At 42.2% G+C, this 25,116-nt stretch overlaps 2 protein-coding genes across 3 annotated transcripts in view; both read left to right on the forward strand.

Moving 5' to 3' along the window:
- The window catches only part of KCNH1 (potassium voltage-gated channel subfamily H member 1), a 462,687-nt gene that overhangs the window by 77,962 nt on the left and 359,609 nt on the right, over nt 1-25,116 (forward strand). The gene's annotated exons all lie outside the window — the stretch shown is intronic.
- On the forward strand, nt 1,214-3,643 carry LOC122212416 (40S ribosomal protein S4-like). The gene is given in 3 exon segments (XM_042926308.1): nt 1,214-1,478; nt 3,133-3,522; nt 3,525-3,643. Coding segments are annotated over 3 exon segments (774 nt in total).

Consider the following 25,116-nt stretch of genomic DNA (forward strand, 5'->3'; position numbering starts at 1 on the left):
CAGTGAACACTATATACCAACTACTCAGATTCTTTTTTAAAATTTTTTAAATGTTTATTTATTTTTGAGACAATGCGAGAGACAGAGTGCCAGTGGTGGAGGGGCAGAGAGAGGGAGACACAGAATCCGAAGCAGGCTTCAGGCTCTGAGCTGTCAGCACAGAGCCCGACTCGGGGCTCGAACTCACAAACCACGAGATCATGACCTGAGCCAAAGTCAGATGCTCAACCAACTGAGCCACCCAGATGTCCCTAGATTCTTTATTTGTTAACATTGTGCTATATTTGTTTTATCTTACATCTATTTATTTATTTTTCCATCTTATTTTTTTTTAATTTTTAAAAAATGTTTATTTATTTTCTAGAGACAGAGAGAGCAAGCAGTGGAGGGGCAGAGAGAGGGAGACACAGAATCCAAAGCAGGCTTCAGGCTCTGAGCTGTCAGGACAGAGTCCGATGTGGGGCTTGAACCCATGAATTGTGAGATTATGACCTGAGCTAAAGTTGGATGCTCAACTGACTGAGCCACTCAGGCGCCCTAGTATCCATCTTATTTTTTGATGCACTTCAAAATAAGTCCTAGACATCCATATACCTCATTTTTAAACACTTAGACTGAATATGATTAACTAGGGTTCAGTATGTGTTTAGAGTTCCTTTTTTGAAATAAAATATACACTATGCATAAAACTCAACTGTATCATTTTATGAGTTATGACAAATACATGTACTTGTATAACCTATACTCTCTTCAAGATACAGAATAGTGACATCACTCCAGAAAGTTCTATCATGCCCCTTCCCAGGCAATCTCCACTATCCCCCTTGAGAGACAAACACTGTTCTGATTTCTTTTTCACCATAATTTCATCTGCTTGTTCCAGAGTTTTGTATGAGTGAAATCATAAACCATGTTCTCTTCTGTGTAAAACTTTTTCACTTAGCATAATGTTTTTGAGATTTATCCATTTATCTGTAGTTCATTTCGTTTTATTACTGAATATTATTCTATTGCATGAGTATGCATACATAGTATATACTCTGGTGGTGAGGGATACATGCTGTTTTTAGGTTTTAATTATTATGAATGAACCTGATATAAATAAATCTTCTTGTTGACATATGTGGAATTCCTGGGTTGGAGGGTAGGTGAATGTTTAGTTTGGTAAGAAACTCTCAGGCTAGGTGGTTCTCTTTTCATGCCTACAGCAGCCATGGCTTGTGATCCCAAGAAGCATCTGAAGCATGTAGTATATCCAAAGCATTGGATGCTGGATAAACTGACCCATGTGTGTGCCCCTCATCCTCATAAGCTGAGAGAATGTCTTCTTTTCATCATTTTCCTAAGGAACAGACTTAACTATGCCCTAACAGGAGATCAAGTAAAGATCTGTATGCAGTGTTTTATTAAGATTGATGGCAAGGTCCAAACTGATATAACCTACCCTGCTGGTTTTATGGATGTCATTCGCATTGACAAGATTGGGGAGAATTTCTTTCTTTTTTCTTTTTTTATTATGATTTTTTAAATTTTTAAAATTTACATCCAAGTTAGTTAGCAAATAGTGCAATAATAATCTCAGGAGTAGATTCCAGTGATCCATCCCCCATGTATAACACCCAGTGCTTATCCCAACAAGTGTCTTCCTTAATGCCCCTTACCAATTTAGCCCAACCCCTCTCCTGCAACCCCTCCAGCAACCCTCAGTTTGTTCTCTGTATTTAACAGTCTTTTATGTTTTGTCCCCCTCCTTGTTTTTATATTATTTTTTGCTTCCATTTCCTTATGTCATCTGTTTTGTATCTTAGATTCCTCATACGAGTAAAGTCATATGATATTTGTCTTTCTCTGACTAACTTCACTTAGCATAATACCCTCTAGTTCCATCCACATAGGTGCAAATGGCAAGATTTCATTCTTTTTGATTGCCGAGTAATACCTCATTGTATATATACCACATCGTTTTTATCCATTCAACTGTCGATGGACATTTGGGCTTTTTCCATACTCTGGCTATTGTTGATAGCGCTGCTATAAACATTGGGGTGTATGTGCCCCTTTGAAACAGCACACCTGTATCCCTTGGATAAATACCTAGTAGTGCAATTGGTGGGTTGTAGCTGTATTTTTATTTTTTTGAGGAACCTCCATATGTTTTCCAGAGTGGGTGCACCAGCTTGCATTCCCACCAGCAGTGCAAAAGAGATCCTCTTTCTCCACATCCTCACCAACATCTGTTGTTTCCTGAGTTGCTAATTTTAGCCATTCTGACTGGTGTGAGGTGGTATCTTATTGTTATTTTAATTTGTATTTCCCTGATGATGAGTGATGTTGAGAATTTTTTCATGTGTTGGTTGGCCATCTGGATGTCTTCTCTGGAGAAGTGTCTATTCATGTCTTTTGCCCATTTCTTCACTGGATTATTTGTTTTTTGGGTGTTGAGTTTGATATGTTCTTTATAGATTTTGGACACTAACCCTTTATCTGATATGTGATTTGCAAATATCTTCTCCCATTCCGTTGGTTGCCTTTTAGTTTTGCTGATTGTTTCCTTTGCTGTGCAAAAGCTTTTTATTTTGATGAGGTCCCAATAGTTCATTTTTGCTTTTGTTTCCCTTGCCTTCAGAAATGTGTTGAGTAAGAAGTTGCTGTGGCTGAAGTCAAAGAGATTTTTGCCTGCTTTCTTCTTTGGGATTTTGATGGCTTCCTGTCTTAAGTTTAGTCTTTCATCCATTTTGAGTTTCTTTTTGTGTATGGTGTAAGAAAGTGGTCCAGGTTCATTTTTCTGCATGTTGCTGTTCTGTTTTCCTAGCACCATTTGCTAAAGAGACTATCTTTATTCCATTGGATATTCTTTCCTGCTTTCTCAAAGATTAGTTGGCCATACGTTTGTGGGTCCATTTCTGTGTTCTCTATTCTGTTCCATTGATCTGAGTATCTGTTTTTGTGACAGTAGCATACTGTGTTGATGATTACAGCTTTGTAATACCTCCAGCTTTGTGATGCCTCCAGCTTTGTTTTCTTTTTCAGGATTTCTTTGGCTATTTGGGGTCTTTTCTGGTTCCATACAAATTTTAGGATTGTTTGTTCTAGCTCTGTGAAGAATTCTGATGTTATTTTGATAGGGATTGCAGACTGGGGAGAATTTCTATCTGATCTATGACACCAAGAGTCGCTTTGTTGTTCATCAGATTACACCCAAGAAGGCCAAGTACAAATTGTACAAAGTGAGAAAGATCTTTGTGGGGACAAAAGGAATCCTTCATCTGGAGACCCATGATGCTCGTACCATCCACTATCCTGATCCCCTCATCAAGGTGAATGACAGCATTCAGATTGATTTAGAAACTGTAAATAGTACTGATTTCATCAAGTTTGACACTGGTAATCTTTGTATGGTGACTGGAGGTGCTAACCTAGGAAGAATTGGTGTGATCACCAACAGAGAGAGATACCCTGGTTCTTTTGATGTAGTTCACGTGAAAGATGCCAATGGCAGCAGCTTTGCCACCTGGCTGTCCAATATTTTGTTATTGGCAAAAGCAACAAACCATAAATTTCTCTTCTCTGTGGAAAGGGTATCTGCCTCACCATTGCTGAAGAGAGAGACAAAAGACTGGTGGCCAAACAGGGCAATGGGTAAAATGGTCTTTAGGTGATGTGATTGGAAGTCTTTATGTTTAATGAAAGATAATACAGCATGATTTAAAAAAGAAACTGTAAGGCTATTTTCCAGAGTGGTTTTTATTATTTTACATTCCCACAACAATGTAGGAGAGTTCTGATGGCTCCACATTCTTGTCAACATATTGTGTTGTCAGTCTTTTTAATTTTAGCCATTTTGTTGTGTATATATGGGAATTCATCATGTATTCCATTGTTTCTGACTCTCCTGTTCGTGTTGAGATCTCTAATGGCAGCATCATGTTTTCATTTCTTTGCAGCTAATCTATTTTTTCCTATGATAGTTTTTAAGACGTTATCTTTTCCTTTTATGTTCTGAAGTTTTACTGCAATATGTCTAGGTCTGGATTTGTTTTCCTTTATGCTGCCTTTTCAGTTTGAGAATTTAATTCTGGAAAATTCAGTTTGGTGTAATTTGTAATTATGTCTGTATGCTCACTATTGTGGGGAGATTTATCAGTTGGACCTTAAGGTGTACTGGTTGGTATAGGTTTTTCCTATGGGAGCAGTTTCCTGTTGGTTTCTTATGGGACTATGTGAGATTTCTATGTAAATTTCTTGGCACAGAGTTGCTACACTGTGAGGGCACTTGGGAGAATTCCATCCCACATATGTGAATGCTTTGTCTAGGGGTTCTGATTTCTGAACATCAGCTGTTTCCACCTATGTTCTGGACAAGCTGAGAACTAGGGCTGGTAGGTCCTAATTTTCTAAGCTCCTGGCTCCATCAAAAATCCAGTTCCAGTTTCCCCACTGTCCACAGAGACTGTGTCCTCAGCTTATATCTTCACACAAATACTAAAACTGCAGCCCCACAGGTGCATTTCTCTTTGGGTTACAAGTCCTGCCCAACCCCCCCCACCCCCACCCCCACCTGCCCCCGCCATTAGATTCCTACTAACTGCTATGGATTCCTTCCTATTCTTGACATCTGAAATTTCCCCCTTTTTACTTTTGAGATTGAAAATATATTAAAGATATGTTTAAAAACATTTTTTTTTCCCTGGAATATCTATGTTTTGTGTAGAAAGGCAGTACTCACTACTCCTTAGCTCAATCTGTCATCTTGATTGTAAGTTTCTACTTAGTCTTTAAACCCATTGCAATTTGGTTTCTTCCCCACTATTCCATTGAAAATGTATCTACTAAGGTCTCAAATGACCCACTAATCATTAGATCCAGCGGACATTTTCCAGTGTTTACAGCAAATAGCATATGATGGTATTCTTCACTTCTCCCACTTAAAGACTTTCTCCCTCTGGGCTTCTATAAAGCTGCTTCTCACAGTTGTCCCTGCTTCCAAATTTTCCCTTTTCTGCCTCCTTTGAAGGCTATAAATTGTTGATTTTCAGTATCTGGCTCTACCCACATGTGTCTCTTGGGCTCTTTACCTGTGGGTATCCACCTGCCTACTCAATATTTTTTGCATTGCCCCACAAACACCTCAACTTTTCCAAGACTAAATAAAAATTCCCCTAAATCTATTTTAAGAAATAAAGAAGAGTAGAGTGTTATTTCTGTTGATCATGGCCTTCAAAGGAGAAAGTTTACATGAATGTGGAAGAGTAGTGGTTTGGATATTGTAGTAAGGAATTAGACAAATTCTCGCCACAGCTTCTAGTTTCTAGGTACACAGACCAGGGAAGATGAATACTTTTCTCCAAAGAAGGGGGATCTGTGGGATTTCAAGACCTTAGAGGAAAGCCAGCTCTCAGTTCAGAGGCGATGGGAAAGTCTTCAGTGATTAGATCAAGTTGAACTATGGTTCATTGGCAAAGAAAGCAAGATTTAGTGTGTACAACAGAGAGGAAAGTAGCTGAAAGAAGAGAAAATATAAAGAAAGAAAGCACTCCCCAGGTGTTTTCTGAGCTTCTTGAGGGCAGGTGCCAATCATAACCACCTTTCCATCCTTAGAATCTATCCCAGCATCTGGTATATGCTAATCTCTGAGCAAATGTTTGTTATAATAAAATGAGACTGTTGTAAATGGCTTTTAATTATTTTCCATGAGGGGGCGTGCAGTAAAAGATCCTGCTCTCTGATGATAAGAGGAAATGAGAAAGAAGGATATTAGCTTTGGGCATTTAGAAGGACATAACCCAATTCTACAAACATTTATAAATGCCTATTGAGTTAGCCACAGTTGAATGTAACACCCACATCTGGGTATCCTTTCCCCCAGTCATATAGATTAATTGGCTATGATTCTGATTGCAGCAGATTCTCTCCCCTCTCCCAGCACTTAGGGGGAGATATCTATAATACAGAACAGGTCCTACTAGTGGATATGGCCCGCCCACTTCTCTTCCTGTAAGTTTATTAGAAAAGAATTTTTTTTACAGAAATTAAATATAATGAACAATAACCAGTCACTGGGTTATAGCAGCTGAAATGTCTCTTGCTGCAAATTCCCCCTCTTTTAGATATTTCTCTCATGGTGGCAAAGCAAGTGAGTTACCTCTGCGTATAATTTCTCCTAATGATGCTAATTATTTGGTAATGAGGCAGTGTCCCTGCTTGGCCATTCTGGTGCCCAGGCCTTCCAAGACTCATAGGAGACTCTCCCAAGTTTGAGGGGTTCTTGGCTTTCTGAAATCTGCCACCTATACCGCAAAGTATTAATAAAAGGAAAAAATGTAATTTCTGTCTTTGCATAATGCCGTTTTCCCCCTCTGGTGTGTGGCATTGTTTTCCTCTGCATTTGATAGATTTTTTTGTTGTTGGGCATAGAGATTTTTCTGTCTTCTCTTGGACTCTTCCCAGCCAGTCTACAGACCTCCATGCTCTCTCTGTAGTGGCATACATCCATCACTATCAATCCCTTTGTGGACTCGCTAATTACATCATGGCTCAATTGCTTTTGTCAGAACAAAGATTGGAAAAGTTCATCTCTGTTTCAAGGAGGTCTGCATCTGTTGTGTGATACAGATATAAACCCATGTTGTGACTGAGGGGTAAACAAAATGCTGCAGAGTACAGGAAGAGAACTGCTAAGAAGGATAGGCGAGAGACATTGGAGTAAACGTTTACAAGTTTTCATTTTAGACTCTGTATTCTTCTTGGTAGAAGTTCTAGACAGTAGCAGTCCACTTTCTGGAGGGAGAGACAGGCAGCTTAATTGGAATTCTGGTCACAGGTATTTAAAATTGTCCCTTTAAATAAAAAGTACCTTGTCTGTTATGTAAAGATACAGGAACTTTCAACTGCTTTGCCAAAGCACATTGGTATATTGTGAATCCTATACAAATGTGTCACCAAATTTTGACAAATTTGTAAGATTAAAGCTTGCTCCAACTGAGATTCCTACATTTCAGTGATAAACCACTGAATTTTAAGCTGAGTAGATCCTGGAACTGAATGTAGAATAGGGAACAGAAGGTGCCAAGTAAGAGGTAAGAGGCATAGTGTATTGTCAAACCAGGCCCCCAAATGATGGTATGTTTACTGAACACTTGCAACCTTGGCCTGTGAATCATCAAAGAGAATGTGGACAGGGCAAATAACGTGACTTTCTTTTCACAGACAGTGTTGAGGGTTGGGCAGGAGAATGGGGAAACGGCTTGACAGGCTTTCATAGACACTGTGAGACATCATCACACTGAGTAGTGATGGTGGGTTAAAGATTATTGACTTTTCAGTGTTCTTTTAGGCCCTTTAATCTCTTCAAGTGTGCCACTAAAATTTATAGTATTCAAAATGGTACTCCCCCCAATGCCCTGAATGTAGTGCAAGATGAGAATCACTAGAGTAGGTACATTTAAAATTAAAATGAAAGAGATCTCCTTGTTCCTTTTTCTTATCGGGTAGAAGCCTTTAACATCTCTTACCTCAAATGAATATCATCTGTTTCCTTTTTATCGGAGTCACAGAACATGAGAACTCATTAAAATCTGAGTTTTATTAACTCTATGACAGTTTTCCCCCATTCTTTTCTTTATCTTCCTTGCACAAGCAGGATTATGAGGCTGCTTGATAGGTTTTTAATATTGTCATGAAAAATCTCCCCTTGGGCATGTTTGTGCAGGAGATAACATAACCTTAAGAACCTTATTCAAATGAAATGAGCAGATACCACCGAGACAGCTCAGCACCAAATACATTTCAGATAAGTTCTTGTCAACTGCCGTTTGTTAGCTCATTTGTAATAGAACAACCACTAGACGGAGCTAGGACTTAAGAAATCACAGCTGTAGGTTGGGTGACTAATGTGATGGGTAGAATGCTATCTTATGCAAGAAGTGTATCATTACTTTGATTTCAAAGCCTATGCAAGCCTTACGTCACTCGGCTAGCGGCTGTCATCTGTTTACTTTGTGTCCACACAAGATGATGTCCATAATGGCCCAGTTTACTTAGTCACTCGAATGACGATGGCTCATCTTGGTATAGCACTTTACAATTTAGAGTGCTGCCCTTGGCGTCATTATGTTTGATCTTCCCAGTTACTCTGAGGCATTGCTGGGCAAGAATCAGTTCTTGTATCTTTGAGACCAGTAAATGGAGACAGGGTATCTGCAATACATTAGGATGTGTCAGGATGGTTAACCCGGACTATTGAGGTTGTGGGGTCTGCTTTTCCCTCTTAAACTTGTGTTTCGACTCTTGACCCAGCCTGGAACTAACTAGAAAGCTGTCAATTCATTGCTTTTGTGGGGCAGTCTCTGGCCACACCCACTGGGGGGAAAAGGGTCATGTGCAGGTGGAAATCTCCCAAAATAATTGAGCACAGGAGAGTGAGCAAACGTGAGCTCCTGCTCAGAAACCTTTGGTGTGTGTGATTATTCATCATATCAGGGGCAGGTGTGGAGACAAGCACCTCACTCCGTGTGGTGTAGACCATCCTTCAAGCCCAGGCTGTGGTTATTACTTAATGTCAAATGTTCAGGAAGGTGCCCACCTCACTCTCCTATCCCAATATCACTGGATAAGAGTAGAAATCAGGTCAGTCACTCAGCAAATTTATCAAACGACCAGGACCTGCACTAGTGCCTTCGGTTATCTTTAAAAACACCTCAAGACAGCTCTTCTGGAGCCCAATCAGTTGGCCACTCTGCAAGTCTGACCTCTTACAATTCAACTCCTTTAACTACTGGTAAAACACTGGCAACTTTCACAAATAAGGCTAACAAACCCTAATGAGAGGCGGGAAAGTGTTCCAAGAGCCTGGGAGCTCCCAGAGGCTCCAGTCTGAAACAGAGCGAAGGCAGACGGGTACAGCATCATGTTCCCCCAAGGCTCGTGGTGATCTTGTTGCAGGTGAATCCACCCAGGATGGCGGCTCAGAACGCCCTCCTCTTCACCAGCCCAAGGCGCACCCGAACCCATTTCCCGGCGGTGCCCAGAGGGTGGCGCTGTCAATCCAGCCTCGGCCCACGACTGCCCGCCGCTTCCCGCCGCTGCGGGAGCCCCCCGCTCGCTCTCCCGCAGGCCGGCGGGGGGCAACGCCCGGTAGGGGGCGCCCCGGCCCAGGCGCCGCGACTCCCTCCGCCCACCCGGAAGCGGCTGCGGAGAGGCGAGCCCCGGGCGAGTGCACAGCGAGGCGGGCGGCAGGGAGGGAGGCGCGAAGAGGGCGCGAGGGTGGCAGCCGGAGGGAGCCGCCGCCCCTGGCCGCCCGGGTCCCCGCGGGGCGCATGGGGCGCTTCGAGCCGGGATCGCGCGCGGGCCCCGCGCCCAGTTCCCTGCTGCCGTGAGAAGCCTCGCTGGACGCCCCCAGGACCCCAAGCTGCCGGGAGGATGACCATGGCCGGGGGCAGGAGAGGACTGGTGGCCCCGCAGAACACGTTTCTGGAGAATATTGTCCGGCGGTCCAGTGGTAAGAGGTGCATTCGGATTTCGGTTACCCAGGCTTATTATCCGTGCCTCGATTGCCGACGCCTCCCGCCGCTCGGCGCCAGCAGATGCAGCAGAACCCGGAGCTCTGCTGGGAGCCGCGGCGCGGGCGCCCGGGGCTGCCTCCCGGAGGCTGGGCTAGGTGGGCAGGGTGGGGCGAGGGCTGTGGGCCCCCATCCCAAGAGGAGAGCTCTGTTGGGGACGCCTTTGGGGCCTTTCTCGCGCCTTCTCTGTCTCCTCTCCAGAGAGCGTGACAGCTGATGGGTAAAGTACTGGGAAAAGTGATGGGAAGCCGGACGCGGCAGGAACGGCAGCGCGTTCCCCGTGGGTACTGCCCACCCCTCAGGGAAGGCTATTCAGGCTCTCCGGGGCTGCACCCGAGGCGCTGCCTCTCCCGGGGGAGAGCCAGCGGGAGAGAAGGCCACTCGGGTTCCGGCCCCCGAGGGATGGGGGACGGCGGCTGCCTCCACCTTCCATCCGGGAGCCGAAAAGTCCGAGGTGTAGGGACGTGGGGACTTAGGGACGTGCCGCAGGCCACCCGGTTCCACCTCTTAACCCACCCACCCACCCTCTTCGAGGTTAAGTTAAGGTTCACGAGGGGCAGAGTTTCCTGGACTTAGATGACAAGTGGAGCGCATAGTTGCAGAGCTGGCCAAGCAGTCACAGGGGCAAACCTGTCATAGTTCCTCTCTTCCAAACCCCAGCAGCGTTTTATGCCTACAAATCTTGCTCACCTATAAATTCCCAAACTCACCAAGCCTGTAAATCTCTCCGTTACCCAGTAAACCGGTGCTCCCCGCTGCTCTCTCTCTCCCTCCGGGGCATTAAGATGGACAGTGGCATGAAGCGCTGGACGGCGAGAGTCCTAAGAGCAGGGATGGAAAGGGATACATTTCAGATGTCTCCTTTAGGAGCCACAGCAAAGCATCCTGGCTAAAGCACTTGCAGAGTATATAGCTCGGCATCTGGAAGGTGCGGTGCACCCGTTCATCAAAGGGCTGAAACGAAAGGGGCCAAGTCTGGAGATGCTCTTTACAGGCTCCGGGACTCCTTTCCTTCCAGAGGCAGATGACATGAAGAGTTGATTTAGGAAATAGGTTTTAAAAATGTGGAAATATGACAGTTTCAGAGCCTTAAGGAGGAGCTTGTGTTAAAATCATGGGCTTCTATTTGGATTTAGTTAGGGGTTCAGGGGAAGAGCATGGAAGGTGACTTATGCTCCCAAGAAATGCTCTTTATTAAAAAGTGATTTAAGTTTAGCTCACAATGAAAACCTTGCTAATTAGGATAGCATATTGTGTGTTTAAGTATTTTAGAAATGGTCATTTATTGTGTGCCTCGTAAGAATAAGGGCATTGAAGAGTCTGTGGTTAGTCACCTTTCCCTTCAAGGTCTTCCTCACTCAAACTAACTAAGGTGGCTTTTAGAACAAGGTCACAGCTATTACCTGGGACTTCAAGGGGATGCTGGTTATTACATGAATAGTCACAATGAACTCTTCTGTCATAAAAAAAAAAGCTGGAGGTGTTCGTGGGGTTTTAAATAAAAGCACTATTTAAGAGTTAATTTGCTGGGATCTGGCGTATTAGCTGGGGTAGGAAGAAAAAAAAAAAGGCTAGAGAGGGAAGGAGGCAAACCATAAGAGACTCTTAAAAACTGAGAACAAACTGAGGGTTGATGGGGGGTGGGAGGGAGGGGAGGGTGGGTGATGGGCATTGAGGAGGGCACCTGTTGGGATGAGCACTGGGTGTTGTATGGAAACCAATTTGACAATAAGTTTCATATTTTAAAAAAAAGTTAATTTGCTGTGATTGCTATGGTTATTGACCTGTGAGGAGTCATGGAGATAGTTTTGCAGATTTGGGGACCCTATTGCCAGTGACACCAACTTTCTCATAAATAGCAGTGACAATTCCATTTTTTTTGGGGGGGGGGTGAAGATGCAGTGTCCTTTAAATTAGGGGAAACCTTGTGTCTAATGTGTACCATATTCTGTTTTTGAGTGGAGAGGGAGGTAACAGAATCTTACATGTAATAGTCATAAGGTTCCTTGGGCTTGTAGGAGGACCTTAAGAATTGTGGAACTAATACCACACACACACACACACACACACACACACACACACACACAATGAATCTTGGAGCTGAGAAGGCAGAATACCCTAGTTTAGTTGATTTTCTTAGAGCCACTTCTCTCTAAGCATATATAGAATGTCAATAGAATAAGTAGCTGGGAATATTTTTAGCATTGACATTTTAATTTTAGTACTGATTCCAACAGTTTGACTTCAGTTAACCCACCAACCAACCAACATCAACCACACAGACAAAAACACCTTAGGAAAGTCAGGTGAACTTTTACAATTATCTATGATTTCAGAAGAAAATATTCTGGTCTTGAAATGTGAGATTTAAGCTTTTAGTGATCCCTTTCATCACATTTCTAAACACAAATAGAAAAAAATAATGTGGACTCTTGGAAATATCACAATATCTACATGCATTATTTTATTTTACTGTGATGGAAAAAGTCTATTTAAAAATATTGATTGTCTCCTCCTAAAATCCACCAGCCATTTTTTTTTTTGGACATTACAGTATTTAAATAGCATTTTACCTTTAAATAGCAATACTTTTTGACCATCTATATTAAACATTTTCTCCCAGTAATCCTATGCAGTATTACTGTTCCTCTTTTACAGATCATGAAACGGAGTCCTAGGAATATTAAGAGACTTATTCAAAGGAGCAGGCACACAGTCCCTGACGCAGGTCTTTGGAGGGTATCATTCATCCTTTCTGTAGCATCATTGTTTCTCCAGCCATATGACTTTGCCTATGGAACTATTGTTATCCTTAAAAAACAAAAACAAAACAAAAAAACCCCCAACTCTCATTATATGCTTATGGGTAATAGAACTGGCTTTGTCTTGGGGCATTTGAATATCTGGTATCTGGAATATGATAACCTGTAGGATTAGATGCTATGTCCTCTGCCTCTTCTTTCCCATCTTTGTATAGATGAAGACACTGAAGGGAACACATCTCCTCAAATATTTAAGGGCACAGCTGATGAGACCCTTGACCCCTGTGTCATGCTCCTATGTTACACTATGCAATGACCTTCCTTGTATTACCATTATTTTATCTTAGAGAAGCTTAATTTCCCAGTGGAGATTAAATAAAATGTTATAACACCAAGAACAACATCCATTTTGGCTAATAACCACACTACCACATCCAAACAGAATAACAAGGCAAAAGAGGAGCTAATTCTGTTTTAAGGAAGGCAGTATTTTCACCTTTCTCGGGGGTTTAGCTAAAGTCACAGGCAGGGTAACAGGCACTTATTCCTGCACCTGCTGTAGTTATAAAGTGTTAAATAACTTTTCAGAAAATATCACCTCATATGCCAGTGGGGGAGGTGCAGTGCCTCCATTTTCAAGTGTCAAGAGCTAAGAATCATTTGGTTAAGTAATTTACTTACAGTTAGTAAAAGGCAGAGTTAGAAAAGGCAGAGGCACATCAGGGACTAGTCAGCGGTTGTGACAGGTTTGTTCATTCAAAAAGGATTTGTTGAGCACAGTTATTGAACACTGGGGATAAAGTGGGAAACAACTTTACCCTTAGAAAGTTACATTCTAGTGAATCTTGGTCTAAGCTTCTGGACCCCGTTCCACACTGTTTTCTGGCTGCAGCTCTTATTTAGGCCTGATGTTGTGTTTAAGGGAAAAAAAACCCCACAAGATAATTTTTAAGGTGTTTACTGGTCTTGATGGGACTAAAATCTAGTTTAACTTTCTCTGATACTTTCTGAATACCATTTGAAGGAGAGATTTGATAATTATCTGTGTTTTGAATAGTCACAAGTAGTTAGCAGGAATAATCAATTCCTCCCCAGTTTTGCTTGTGGTCATGTTGGTGATCATTTCAAATTCTTCTATTGATTTTTTTTTTTACCACATAGGCAAAGCCAGCCTGATTTTCTTTATATTCATGATTGGAAAGTGTTGTTCCAGAATATTTTTTGATGGTTGCTTAAATCTGCAGGCACTTACTGTCAGAATGGTTGTTGAAGCAAATAGGAGATCTGTCTTAGGAAGGCTGGCAGACCTTAGTGCCAGGGAACTACAAAAATATTACCCTAAATGGTCCCATTCTAGGCAGAACATATGTTTTAGTGTTCGGAAACCTATATCAAACAATTGTAGGTGCCAGTAAGAATCCGTGCACATTAGCAGGAGTGAAACGCAGCACATTTTGGTACAGATTTATGTACATGTATAATTTACAGATTGCTAAATCAGCTGTGTTTTTGTATAGTGTTAAGTTGGTTCAGGTTGTTGATATAATTAGTACACAAACAGGATGAAAGCCGCGGGTAGTGTTGTGTCTCCTCATAGATGTGTTGAGCCACGGTAATATTTATAAAACAGAAAACTGGTTAAAATACACTGTTGCTCTGAAAGGGGGAATGGATGGTAATCTGGATTATTACCAGCCCAATAGCGCTTGTTTCCTCTTGTAATGAGCTCTAAGATAACCTTCAGCCAAGGCTCAGCTGTCTTGCTCTGAAAGTGTCAAAAAGTTAAACCCTGTGACTGATACCAGCTCGGAAACAGGGAGAAGGCTTCTGCTTTAACAGAAGGTAATAAAGCTTCCAAACCCCACGGTTTCTATGAAGTCCTTCTATTTCAATAATCTCTTGTAAAAGAATAGATGCATTTGTGGTCAGTCTTCCTTTGGCAGTGGTTTCTCCCACCTTACCTTGAAGTTTCTCAAATCTTTGCCTTCCCTTTAGTTTTGCTTGTTAATGGCTTCTAAGCAAACATTTAAAAAAGATTTTAGTTCTTTATCCAAAGGAATCCCTTTTGTAAAGTCAGTGTCTGCTTTATACATTTAGGGTATTTGGACTGTGGTTTGTTTTTGTGTCCTTAAGTGGCCACACCTGTACCTGGTGAGAAAGAGGTACGCCAGAATCACAGAATCTTAGTTTTTGAAGTACTGTTTTTTCCAGTGTTTGAGTAGACTCCAGAACATCCCTCTCTGTTGTTATCCAGCCGGTACTTGAATACCCTCAGTGATGGGACACTCACTTTGTCAGGAATGTTCTGTTTTAAGCAACTGTAATTGAGCACTAGTGTCTCTTGTCTTGTTTTGCCTTCTCTTCCCTTCTCTTCCTTTCCCTTCCCTCCCCTGTCTTTCCCTTCCCTTCCTTTCTCTTTCCTTCTCCTCTTATTTCTTTTCTTGTTGTTAGTCTTTGGTCTCACCCAATTCTGTCCTCTTATAGCCACCACTCATTTGAGATCTGCCCCATGGAACAAAACTGACCTATTTCGCTCCTTTTTCCACCAGAAAACCAAAAAAAAATTTTTTTTGGTGGTAATTTGATAACAGTTTTCCTGTCTTGATTCTTCTCCTTTTTTTTTTTTTAAAACCTTTTTCATTGTATAATACCACAGTAGGAAGGCACATAAGATAATTTTGTATAACTCAGCACATTTGTATAAAGTGAATACTGTGCTGTCCCCATCTACGTCAAGAAATAGAGTCTTGCCAGCTCTCCAGAAGCCCCCGGGGGCCCGTGGGACCCCTCCTGATCCCAACTCCCTTATTCTCCAAAGAGAGCCATCTCTTGACTTTATGGTGATCACTTTCTTGCTTTTCCTCCTAATTTGACCACCCTGTTTTATATTTCTGAACACCGCAGTTGCTTTTTGTCTGTTTTTGAGCTTTATATGCCTGGGGCCCTACCGCATGTATTCTTTTGTCAGTTGGGGATTAACCTGTATGGTTACATGTACCGTTGGTTCATTTTCACGGTGACATAATACTTTATGGTATGACCTACTATACGTTTTATTTATCCACTCTGCCGTTAATGGACATGTGTTGGTTCACACACTGGAAAGCAAAGACGTACCAAAGAAAGAGGCAGGCCACTCCAGACGGGTAGGTGGCAGGTTTAGTAAGCAAGGGAACTTACTTAGGAAGCTTGTCTTGGGCAGCTGAAAGACAGGTAGATTCCCCACCCACCACCAGAATCTTAAAAGTTTATATAGAGGCCTTAATTGGGGTCAGTCATGTATTCAGTCCACATGGTATCAAACCCTTTGTCTCTCAAGGCTACATGCTTGGAGTGGCTCCCACTGTGGGAGCAATGAGCAGAATGTATACCCCAAGGGCAGGGGAGAGGGTGTGGGGCCTTCAGTCACCTGGGTCCAGTTTGCAGGTCAGCCTAGTGGTCATGTTGTCTCAATGGCTTCCTCCAGCAACAACTGAGTTGTTTCCAGGATTTTGTTATTGGTGCTGCTGCAGGCATCCTCATACATGTCTTTTTGGACATGCGGGCAACATAGTTCTCATGCATGCACAGCTGGGGTGTGTATGGTTAACTGTGGTAGATGCTGTCGAGCAATTTCCCGAAGGGTTTGTATCAATTTACAGTCCCACCAGCAGTGGAGAATTCTTGTCACTCCTTGTTCTTGCCAAAATTTGGTATTTTCTCCTTTTTCTCTTCAATACTGACTTTGCCCAAACAACCTAGTAACTAGCAAAGCAGGGTCATTTAGAGTTATGTTAATAGCAAGCACATGAACAAGTTTGAAATGAAAACAAAACTTGCTCTTGTCCTTTGGGAGTCATCAGTATCTACTGTGTGTTGAAATGTTCTCACAGTCTGAACTCCCTCACGCATGATGGTAAATGACATGAAAGACTGGAACAATCAGAATTGTGTGCAAGAAAGGGTACAGGCAAGGGTGCACCCATGCATACGCGCGTGTGGATGTGTGTGTTTAGCAGACTCATTTTTCTTAAATAGAGAAGCACTAAACCCCGGGGACAGAGATTATGTAAGAAGGAGAGCTGGAAGTGAGAAGGAAATAGGAAGTGAATGATTTATGTTTATTTTAATGGAAGATGGAAAATGATGGAAGGGCATAGATGAAGGAGGAATGAAAAATCACAGATAAACTAAAAGGAAAAGCAAAGGCTAGCTTATGGGTTTAGACTCACAAACATGGTGGACCTCCTTTGTGCCCAATACTGTGCGGGAGCCTGAGCATACCAAAATGAGTGAGACTTTTCTTATATTGGGTCTCATTGAGGGATTTATGATAAAGACCAATATGCACATGAACTTCAGAAGATTTAAGAGATGTTGTGTCGACTGAACACACACTGTGCATTTTTCCTTTATAAATGCCTTACCCCAAAATTATTCTTAGATTTTTATAGCCATTTATTTTTTTTGTGTGAGATTGGTTGTGGGATGACCAGATGCCTTAAGTCAATTTAAAGAAGATTGCAGAATGTGTGAAGCTTCGTTTTGGTGGGTGGAAGCTTTCCTAAAAAAAAAAAATCTTATTTCTTGGGATATTTCATTGCTCTGACTTCTTTGGCATGCTGTCTTGGGTTGTTCACCCATTGTGAATTTTCAGCTGTTGGCTTTAAAAATAAAACAGTTATTTTATCAGCAAATTCGTTTTATTCAGAAATCGCAGAGAATGATTTGGGACAAGCAGGCTGTGGAAGAAACCATAGGCTAGTCCAACAAAGGAGAGGAACGTTATTTTATGGAGAAGAAGGAGGAAGTTGGGAGGGGTTGTTTTGAACAAACATCCATTAGAGAAAGGCAGGAATTCAGGGTGATGATGGTTTCTCATTGGATGAGTTGCTGAGGTGGTTGATTCTTCTAGGAGATTCAGTGTACATCTTTTCCTGTTGGGGCCTGTAGCTGTTGATTCTTTCCTGTTGAGGATTCTTCTTTGGGGTTCTGTAATGGACAGTTCTTGGTGTTGAGTGGTTCGGCATGGGAGCTCCCCTTTCTGGCCTCTGCATTCCATTTTAGTAGGGTTTCCCATTATTAATTTTCACATAGCACATCTTAGATGCTGGAATTTGTTTGATGCTCTGGTTGTTCTATGTGCATGTGTAGTCTTGCTGAACACACTGCGACCTGACCAACTTCGGCATCTCCTCGGTTCTCAGGGTCTCTACTCTAACAGTCATGTGCTGCTGTTAATGACAAACTACGAGAAATTCTTCCGATTGCATGTTAGACAGTTATGCCAGTAATCGTTTGCTTACTCATTCTAAGATTGTTCATTTTGCATAGTTAAAATGACAATCTTCTGATTAGTCCTATGTTGCATAAAACTGATGTTCTGAAATTAACAGAATCAATTCTATAATTATTAATGTAATTATTAACCAAGAGTGCTCCCAAACCATCATTTTTCATATCTTTTAAAAAATTTTTTAACGTTTTATTTATTTTTGAGACAGGGAGAGACAGAGCATGAACAGGGGAGGGTCAGAGAGAGGGAGACACAGAATCCGAAACAGGCTCCAGGCTCCGAGCTGTCAGCACAGAGTCCGACGCGGGGCTCGAACTCATGGACCGCGAGATCATGACCTGAGCCGAAGTCGGCCGCTTAACCGACTGAGCCACCCAGGCGCCCCTCATGTCTTTTTAAAGGTCCTGCCTGGGTGGCTTAGTTGGTTGAGTGTCCGACCTTGGCTCAGGTCATGATCTCACGGTCCATGAGTTTGAGCCCCACGTCAGGCTCTGTGCTGACAGCTTGGAGCCTGGAGCCTGCTTCGGATTCTGTGTCTCCCTTTCTCTCTGCCCCTCCCCTGCTCATTCTGTCTCTCTCTCTCAAAAATAAATAAACATTAAAACAAATTTAAGGGTCCTGTCATGACATTGGGTGCTTTTGTAAAGAACGGCCTCTCCTTCTTTCCTTCTTTTCTGAAAGCAGCAGCATATAGGCGCCCTGCCCTGACATTTGAGTGCTGGGGTCAGTATCTCAAAGATGATACTGTACTGGCAAATTTTACTGATATTTAGCTCCTGCTTAGGTTTGGTTTCTATTTTAAAGTAGGACTTCACAACCATGGCAAAGAAAATGGAGTTAATTTGATTTGAGTGGTAAGATCGTATTTATTTTATCTCACTAGATTTTTAAGTTTTAGTTTTCTTTTGTGTCTTCTCAGCATTATTGGTGTGGAATTGGTTGGAGTTCTGCACTGCTATCATGAAGGTTGTGTTTTGAGCCTCTTTGTGAGTCCGTGTACTGCCTGTCTTCTGCTTGCTTCCCTAGGGCCATTCTCTTTTCTTCTCCAACCTGCTCTCTGTCTGCGAGGCCAACCTGTAAGGATTTTGTCAGTAGGCTCCCTTGCCTTCTGGCTCCTGGCTCGCTTCAGCTTGTGGGGCATACCACCAGGAGATGGGAGGGAGAATTTATTTATTCTGTGGTGTTTATTCTCCCAGTTTCCTCTCTACAGCATTCTCCCTCCATCCCTATATCATAGCCTTGCTGTTTTCCCTTGATTAAAGGTTACATATCCAGCTCGCTCTCTTTGGGTTTGGGTAGAGCTGAATGTCTTACAGTTTCCAAGCAATACTAACCTTGGGGGGTACTGTGCTGTCCCTGAAGTTTTCCTTAGTGGTGTTCTTGGGGCAGGCTACAGCTGGCTGGTACTACCTTTCAAGATCTGATTATGGGCATCTATTCTAGGTTCTGGGACTTCACATTGGTAGCTTTAAATATACCATGCTGGGAGTATTTGCACCTCAGAAATTGGCAAATGGTATAAATAATTTGCCATGACTCACCAGCATGCTACTGCCCATACCTCACCCATATGGCTTTGTAAATAGCTTTGTTATCAAACACTCCTCTAACTATTTGAGTGTGCCATTATTTCCATGCCACAACTGACTGATAGAACCAGTTACTTGTTCTCTGGATCAAGTACTTTCTCAACCTTTATGTCCAGACCAGATTTAATCATGGGTGTGAACTTGGTGAGGGGGTGAGCTCAGATATTTCTTTTAACTTAACAAAAAACCCCTGTGTTCTGCCTGCTGAAGGCAGTGTAGCCTTGTTTTTCAACTCGACAAGTTGGTCACCCTACTGGCTGAAGAGCTACTTTTATATTCCTTCCTTTATCTTTTCTCACTTTCATGAGCTCAGAAGTCAGGAAAGACCATAAGTAAATGGGGGAGTTTATCAGAGACATCAGAAGGCAGTAGTACTAGTTATAAGCACCCATTGTAATTACTGGTTATAATCATGACCTTAGACAAATCGCCTTTCTCACGTGTGGCAGTATGTGAAGGTTTTACATGCATTGACTCTTCTAATGCTCACTATAACCCTTGTTCTGTGGGTACTTCAGTTATTCCTATTCTACAGGTGCAGACACTGAGGTTTAAAGAGACTAAGTAAATTGTCTTCAGTTAATTTCTAATAGTGGAATCTCTAGGAATTTGTTAAGGGTGCAGATTCTCAGGCCCTACCTCAAACCTGGTGCATCAGAAACTCTGGGGAACGGGCCCAGTGACTGTGTTTAACTGAGCCCTCCAGGAGGCTCCATGCATGTGGCAGTTGGAGGACCAGTGATTGTGAGATAACCCCATGCGGTTTTTGTTTGTTTGTTTTTACTTGCAAAGTAAATGGTTGGGTGCTAGGGTGTGTGGATGGAGGAGGGTTCACTGGGTGAGTGGTCTTTTTCTCTATAGTCTTTCAATTAGTTTTCTAGTTTCTCTCACATGGTGTTCCTGCCTTAGGTAGGAGCTTGTGTTTCAGTGTCTTGATTCTCTCCAGGGATCTGCTGGCCCTAGTAGCCCCCTCCTTGGCCAGATCCCTCTGGAATTTTGAAGTTGTGGTTTCCTCTTCTGCATAGTTACCCTCCATCTACTTTTCCTCTTCCAGAAATGGAGCTCATGCCTGCTGTTAACTCCCTTCTCTTCATTGTTGTTATATTTCTTTTAATTTTTAAGCCATCATCCCAGAACGAGGAAATACATGTGTGGGATCAATCTGCCATTCTGAAGTGATAACTGATACTTTCTGAAGACAGAGGAGGCCCTCAATTCTAGTCATTCTCCTTCTGTCAGGTAAAATTATACTTTATACTTTTCCCACCTGGCGAGCCTGTCCAGGGATTGTGCTCTGGCCTGACTTCAAGGAGTGTGCCACTTTTCTCTGTTGTTCCTGACAGTGGCAAAACTCAAACAATTTATTTTTTATTTTTTATTTTTTTTTTAATTTTTAATTTTTTTATTTTTTAATATATGAAATTTACTGTCAAATTGGTTTCCATACAACACCCAGTGCTCATCCCAAAAGGTGCCCTCCTCAATACCCATCACCCACCCTGCCTTCCCTCCCACCCCCCATCAACCCTCAGTTTGTTCTCAGTTTTTAACAGTCTCTTATGCTTTGGCTCTCTCCCACTCTAACCTCTTTTTTTTTTTTTTTTTTTTCCCTTCCCCTCCCCCATGGGTTTCTGTTACGTTTCTCAGGATCCACATAAGAGTGAAACCATATGGTATCTGTCTTTCTCTGTATGGCTTATTTCACTTAGCATCACACTCTCCAGTTCCATCCACGTTGCTACAAAAGGCCATATTTCATTTTTTCTCATTGCCACGTAGTATTCCATTGTGTATATAAACCACAATTTCTTTATCCATTCATCAGTTGATGGACATTTAGGCTCTTTCCATAATTTGGCTATTGTTGAGAGTGCCGCTATAAACATTGGGGTACAGGTGCCCCTATGCATCAGTACTCCTGTATCCCTTGGATAAATTCCTAGCAGTGCTATTGCTGGGTCATAGGGTAGGTCTATTTTTAATTTTCTGAGGAACCTCCACACTGCTTTCCAGAGCGGCTGCACCAATTTGCATTCCCACCAACAGTGCAAGAGGGTTCCCGTTTCTCCACATCCTCTCCAGCATCTATAGTCTCCTGATTTGTTCATTTTGGCCACTCTGACTGGCGTGAGGTGGTATCTGAGTGTAGTTTTGATTTGTATTTCCCTGATAAGGAGCGACGTTGAGCATCTTTTCATGTGCCTGTTGGCCATCCAGATGTCTTCTTTAGAGAAGTGTCTATTCATGTTTTCTGCCCATTTCTTCACTGGGTTATTTGTTTTTCGGGTGTGGAGTTTGGTGAGCTCTTTATAGATTTTGGATACTAGCCCTTTGTCCGATGTGTCATTTGCAAATATCTTTTCCCATTCCGTTGGTTGCCTTTTAGTTTTGTTGGTTGTTTCCTTTGCTGTGCAGAAGCTTTTTATCTTCATAAGGTCCCAGTAATTCACTTTTGCTTTTAATTCCCTTGCCTTTGGGGATGTGCCGAGTAAGAGATTGCTACGGCTGAGGTCAGAGAGGTCTTTTCCTGCTTTCTCCTCTAAGGTTTTGATGGTTTCTAGTCTCACATTCAGGTCCTTTATCCATTTTGAGTTTATTTTTGTGAATGGTGTGAGAAAGTGGTCTAGTTTCAACCTTCTGCATGTTGCTGTCCAGTTCTCCCAGCACCATTTGTTAAAGAGACTGTCTTTTTTCCATTGGATATTCTTTCCTGCTTTGTCAAAGATGAGTTGGCCATACGTTTGTGGGTCTAGTTCTGGGGTTTCTATTCTATTCCATTGGTCTATGTGTCTGTTTTTATGCCAATACCATGCTGTCTTGATGATTACAGCTTTGTAGTAGAGGCTAAAGTCTGGGATTGTGATGCCTCCTGCTTTGGTCTTCTTCTTCAAAATTACTTTGGCTATTCGGGGCCTTTTGTGGTTCCATATGAATTTTAGGATTGCTTGTTCTAGTTTCGAGAAGAATGCTGGTGCAATTTTGATTGGGATTGCATTGAATGTGTAGATAGTTTTGGGTAGTATTGACATTTTGACAATATTTATTCTTCCAATCCATGGGCAGGGAATGTCTTTCCATTTCTTTATATCTTCTTCAATTACCTGCATAAGCTTTCTATAGTTTTCAGCATACAGATCTTTTACATCTTTGGTTAGATTTATTCCTAGGTATTTTATGCTTCTTGGTGCAATTGTGAATGGGATCAGTTTGTTTGTCTTTCTGTTGCTTCATTGTTAGTGTATAAGAATGCAACTGATTTCTGTACATTGATTTTGTATCCTGCAACTTTGCTGAATTCATGTATCAGTTCTAGCAGACTTTTGGTGGAGTCTATCGGATTTTCCATGTATAATATCATGTCATCTGCAAAAAGCGAAAGCTTGACTTCATCTTTGCCAATTTTGATGCCTTTGATTTCCTTTTGTTGTCTGATTGCTGATGCTAGAACTTCCAGCACTATGTTAAACAACAGCGGTGAGAGTGGGCATCCCTGTCGTGTTCCTGATCTCAGGGAAAAAGCTCTCAGTTTTTCCCCGTTGAGGATGATGTTAGCTGTGGGCTTTTCATAAATGGCTTTTATGATGTGTAAGTATGTTCCTTCTATCCCGACTTTCTCAAGGGTTTTTATTAAGAAAGGGTGCTGGATTTTGTCAAAGGCCTTTTCTGCATCGATTGACAGGATCATATGGTTCTTCTCTTTTTTTTTTGTTAATGTGATGTATCACGTTGATCGATTTGCGAATGTTGAACCAGCCCTGCATCCCAGGAATGAATCCCACTTGATCATGGTGAATAATTCTTTTTATATGCTGTTGAATTCGATTTGCTAGTATCTTATTGAGAATTTTTGCATCCATATTCATCAGAGATATTGGCCTGTAGTTCTCTTTTTTTACTGGGTCTCTGTCTGGTTTAGGAATCAAAGTAATACTGGCTTCATAGAATGAGTCTGGAAGTTTTCCTTCCCAAAACTCAAACAATTTAGTAATGAGTTTGATGCCCTTTATTCAAGGGAAAACAATCCATGGATTGGGGGAGTACAGTTCCTCACAGGCAACAGAGGCTTTTACAGAGGGATTTGGGACAAAAGCGGGTTTTATGCAGTGTTAGACAACGCAGAAACATGGCATTACTGTTGGTTAGGTGGTCAGAAATTTCCTTATGAGGCTAGCAGGTCCTGTTTTCTGGGTAAGGTAGGCTAGCTGAAGCTGAGATGGAGGACTGGAATTGGTGTGTGTTAGGTGTCCTTGATAGGCAGTTCCCAGTGTGGGCTGCCTTAGGTTTAGATTTGTGACATGGGCCAGGCCGCTGGGGTGGCCACCATTTTGTGGATCCCAGTATACAAATTAACTATCCTTCTCTCCCCCAACTTCCAATCCCTACCTTCTAATTGTCTCTAGTTATGCCTTCTCTTTGAATTTTCTGGTTTTCTTCTCTTTTTCTATCTTCTTCTGGCTCTTGGTCTCAGTCTCCTCTGTCTCTCCTGTATGTTCTTTCAACAGCCTTACATTCTCTTCTCACTCTTTATGTATTGCTACAGGTCTCTCTCTGTTTTTTTTTTTAAGTTTATTTATTTTAAGAGAGACAGAGGAAGAGAGAGAGGCAGAGAGAAAGACTCCCAAGCAGGTTCCATGCTGTCAGCATGGAGCCTGATGCAGGGCTTGAACTCATAAACCATGAGATCATGACCTGAGCTGAAGTCAAAAGTCAGACACTTAACCAGTTGAGCCACCCAGGCACCCCTGGATTGCTACAGGTCTCTTGCTCTTGGGTGCCCATTCTCCAGTTCTGGCTCATGCTGTTGTATTCTCTGTTGGCCCTCCTCCCCACCCCCCTCCCCGCTTCCATTCTGTCTGTCTCTCCTCTCTCCATCTGTCTTCCCACCTATCTCTGCCTACTGCTGCCTGCCATGGATGGTCTCTGTTTTCTGTCTCTGTTGCTCTTGCTTTTGTCTATATTCCTGTCTGTCCATGTTGCTCTCTGCCATCTGTCCTCATCACTACCTGGCTGTCATCTCTTTCCATTTGTTTGCTGTCTCTCTTTGTCTGTAGTCTCTGCCTCCATCTATCCATTTCTGCCTTTGTCTGTCTCTTTCCAGTTCTCCTGTCACATGCCTCAGTAGATGCTCTTCTGTGTATCTGAGTGCCTTGTTTCTCTCTCAAGACCTCCTTTCTCCATTTACGTACCAGCTGCATGGGGTCAACTCTATAGATCTCTTGGCCTTAGTGTCTGGGTTTTGTTCTGAGAATCTTATTGGCCCAGTGCTGACTGTGGGTTGCTTGGCTAGTTGTACACTCCCAGTCTAGTCTGCTGTGACTGGGACCTGGGTGTGTGGTGGGAAGGGTATGGAGTTCTGTGATGTATGGGCTGTGGCAGATACACGTAGACAGGGAAGGTGGGTGGAGCTTTCAAATGGACAGATGTGTTCCCTGCACTCCTGCCATGCTTAGGACTCAAATATTTGTTGTGCTGAACTGGGCTGCTCTGAGATTCCTTCCATCCACCATGGTGCTATACTTTAGCCTCACTGAGCCATTTACCAAGAAAGTTTTAAAATAACACAGGAGACGAATGTAAAACTAATTAAAAAATCTTTGTCTAGTACTACTTAATATTCTATACTGCTTACTTTGAGTCACTTTTTTTTTTTAAGTTCTGGGAATGAATTTTTATTGTGTGTTATTTACTGATGGTCAAAGAGTTTTGTTCAAAGTGACTGTAATATGTAAAGATGTGCATTAAGAAATGATTATGACTATAAAACACCTACTTGATTAATCTGTTGTACCATTTGTTAGCAACTGATGACACCAACAAATATTTGTTCACAGCAATTCAACATACCACTGACCTCTTGTTTATTAAGTAAACTATCATTGAGTCGTAAAAAAGTTTACATTTCTCACACAGTTTTATTCCCTTCCAAACTGCTT

The sequence above is a fragment of the Panthera leo genome, chromosome F3, assembly GCF_018350215.1.
Source record: "Panthera leo isolate Ple1 chromosome F3, P.leo_Ple1_pat1.1, whole genome shotgun sequence".
NCBI classification, from domain to species: Eukaryota; Metazoa; Chordata; class Mammalia; order Carnivora; family Felidae; genus Panthera; species Panthera leo.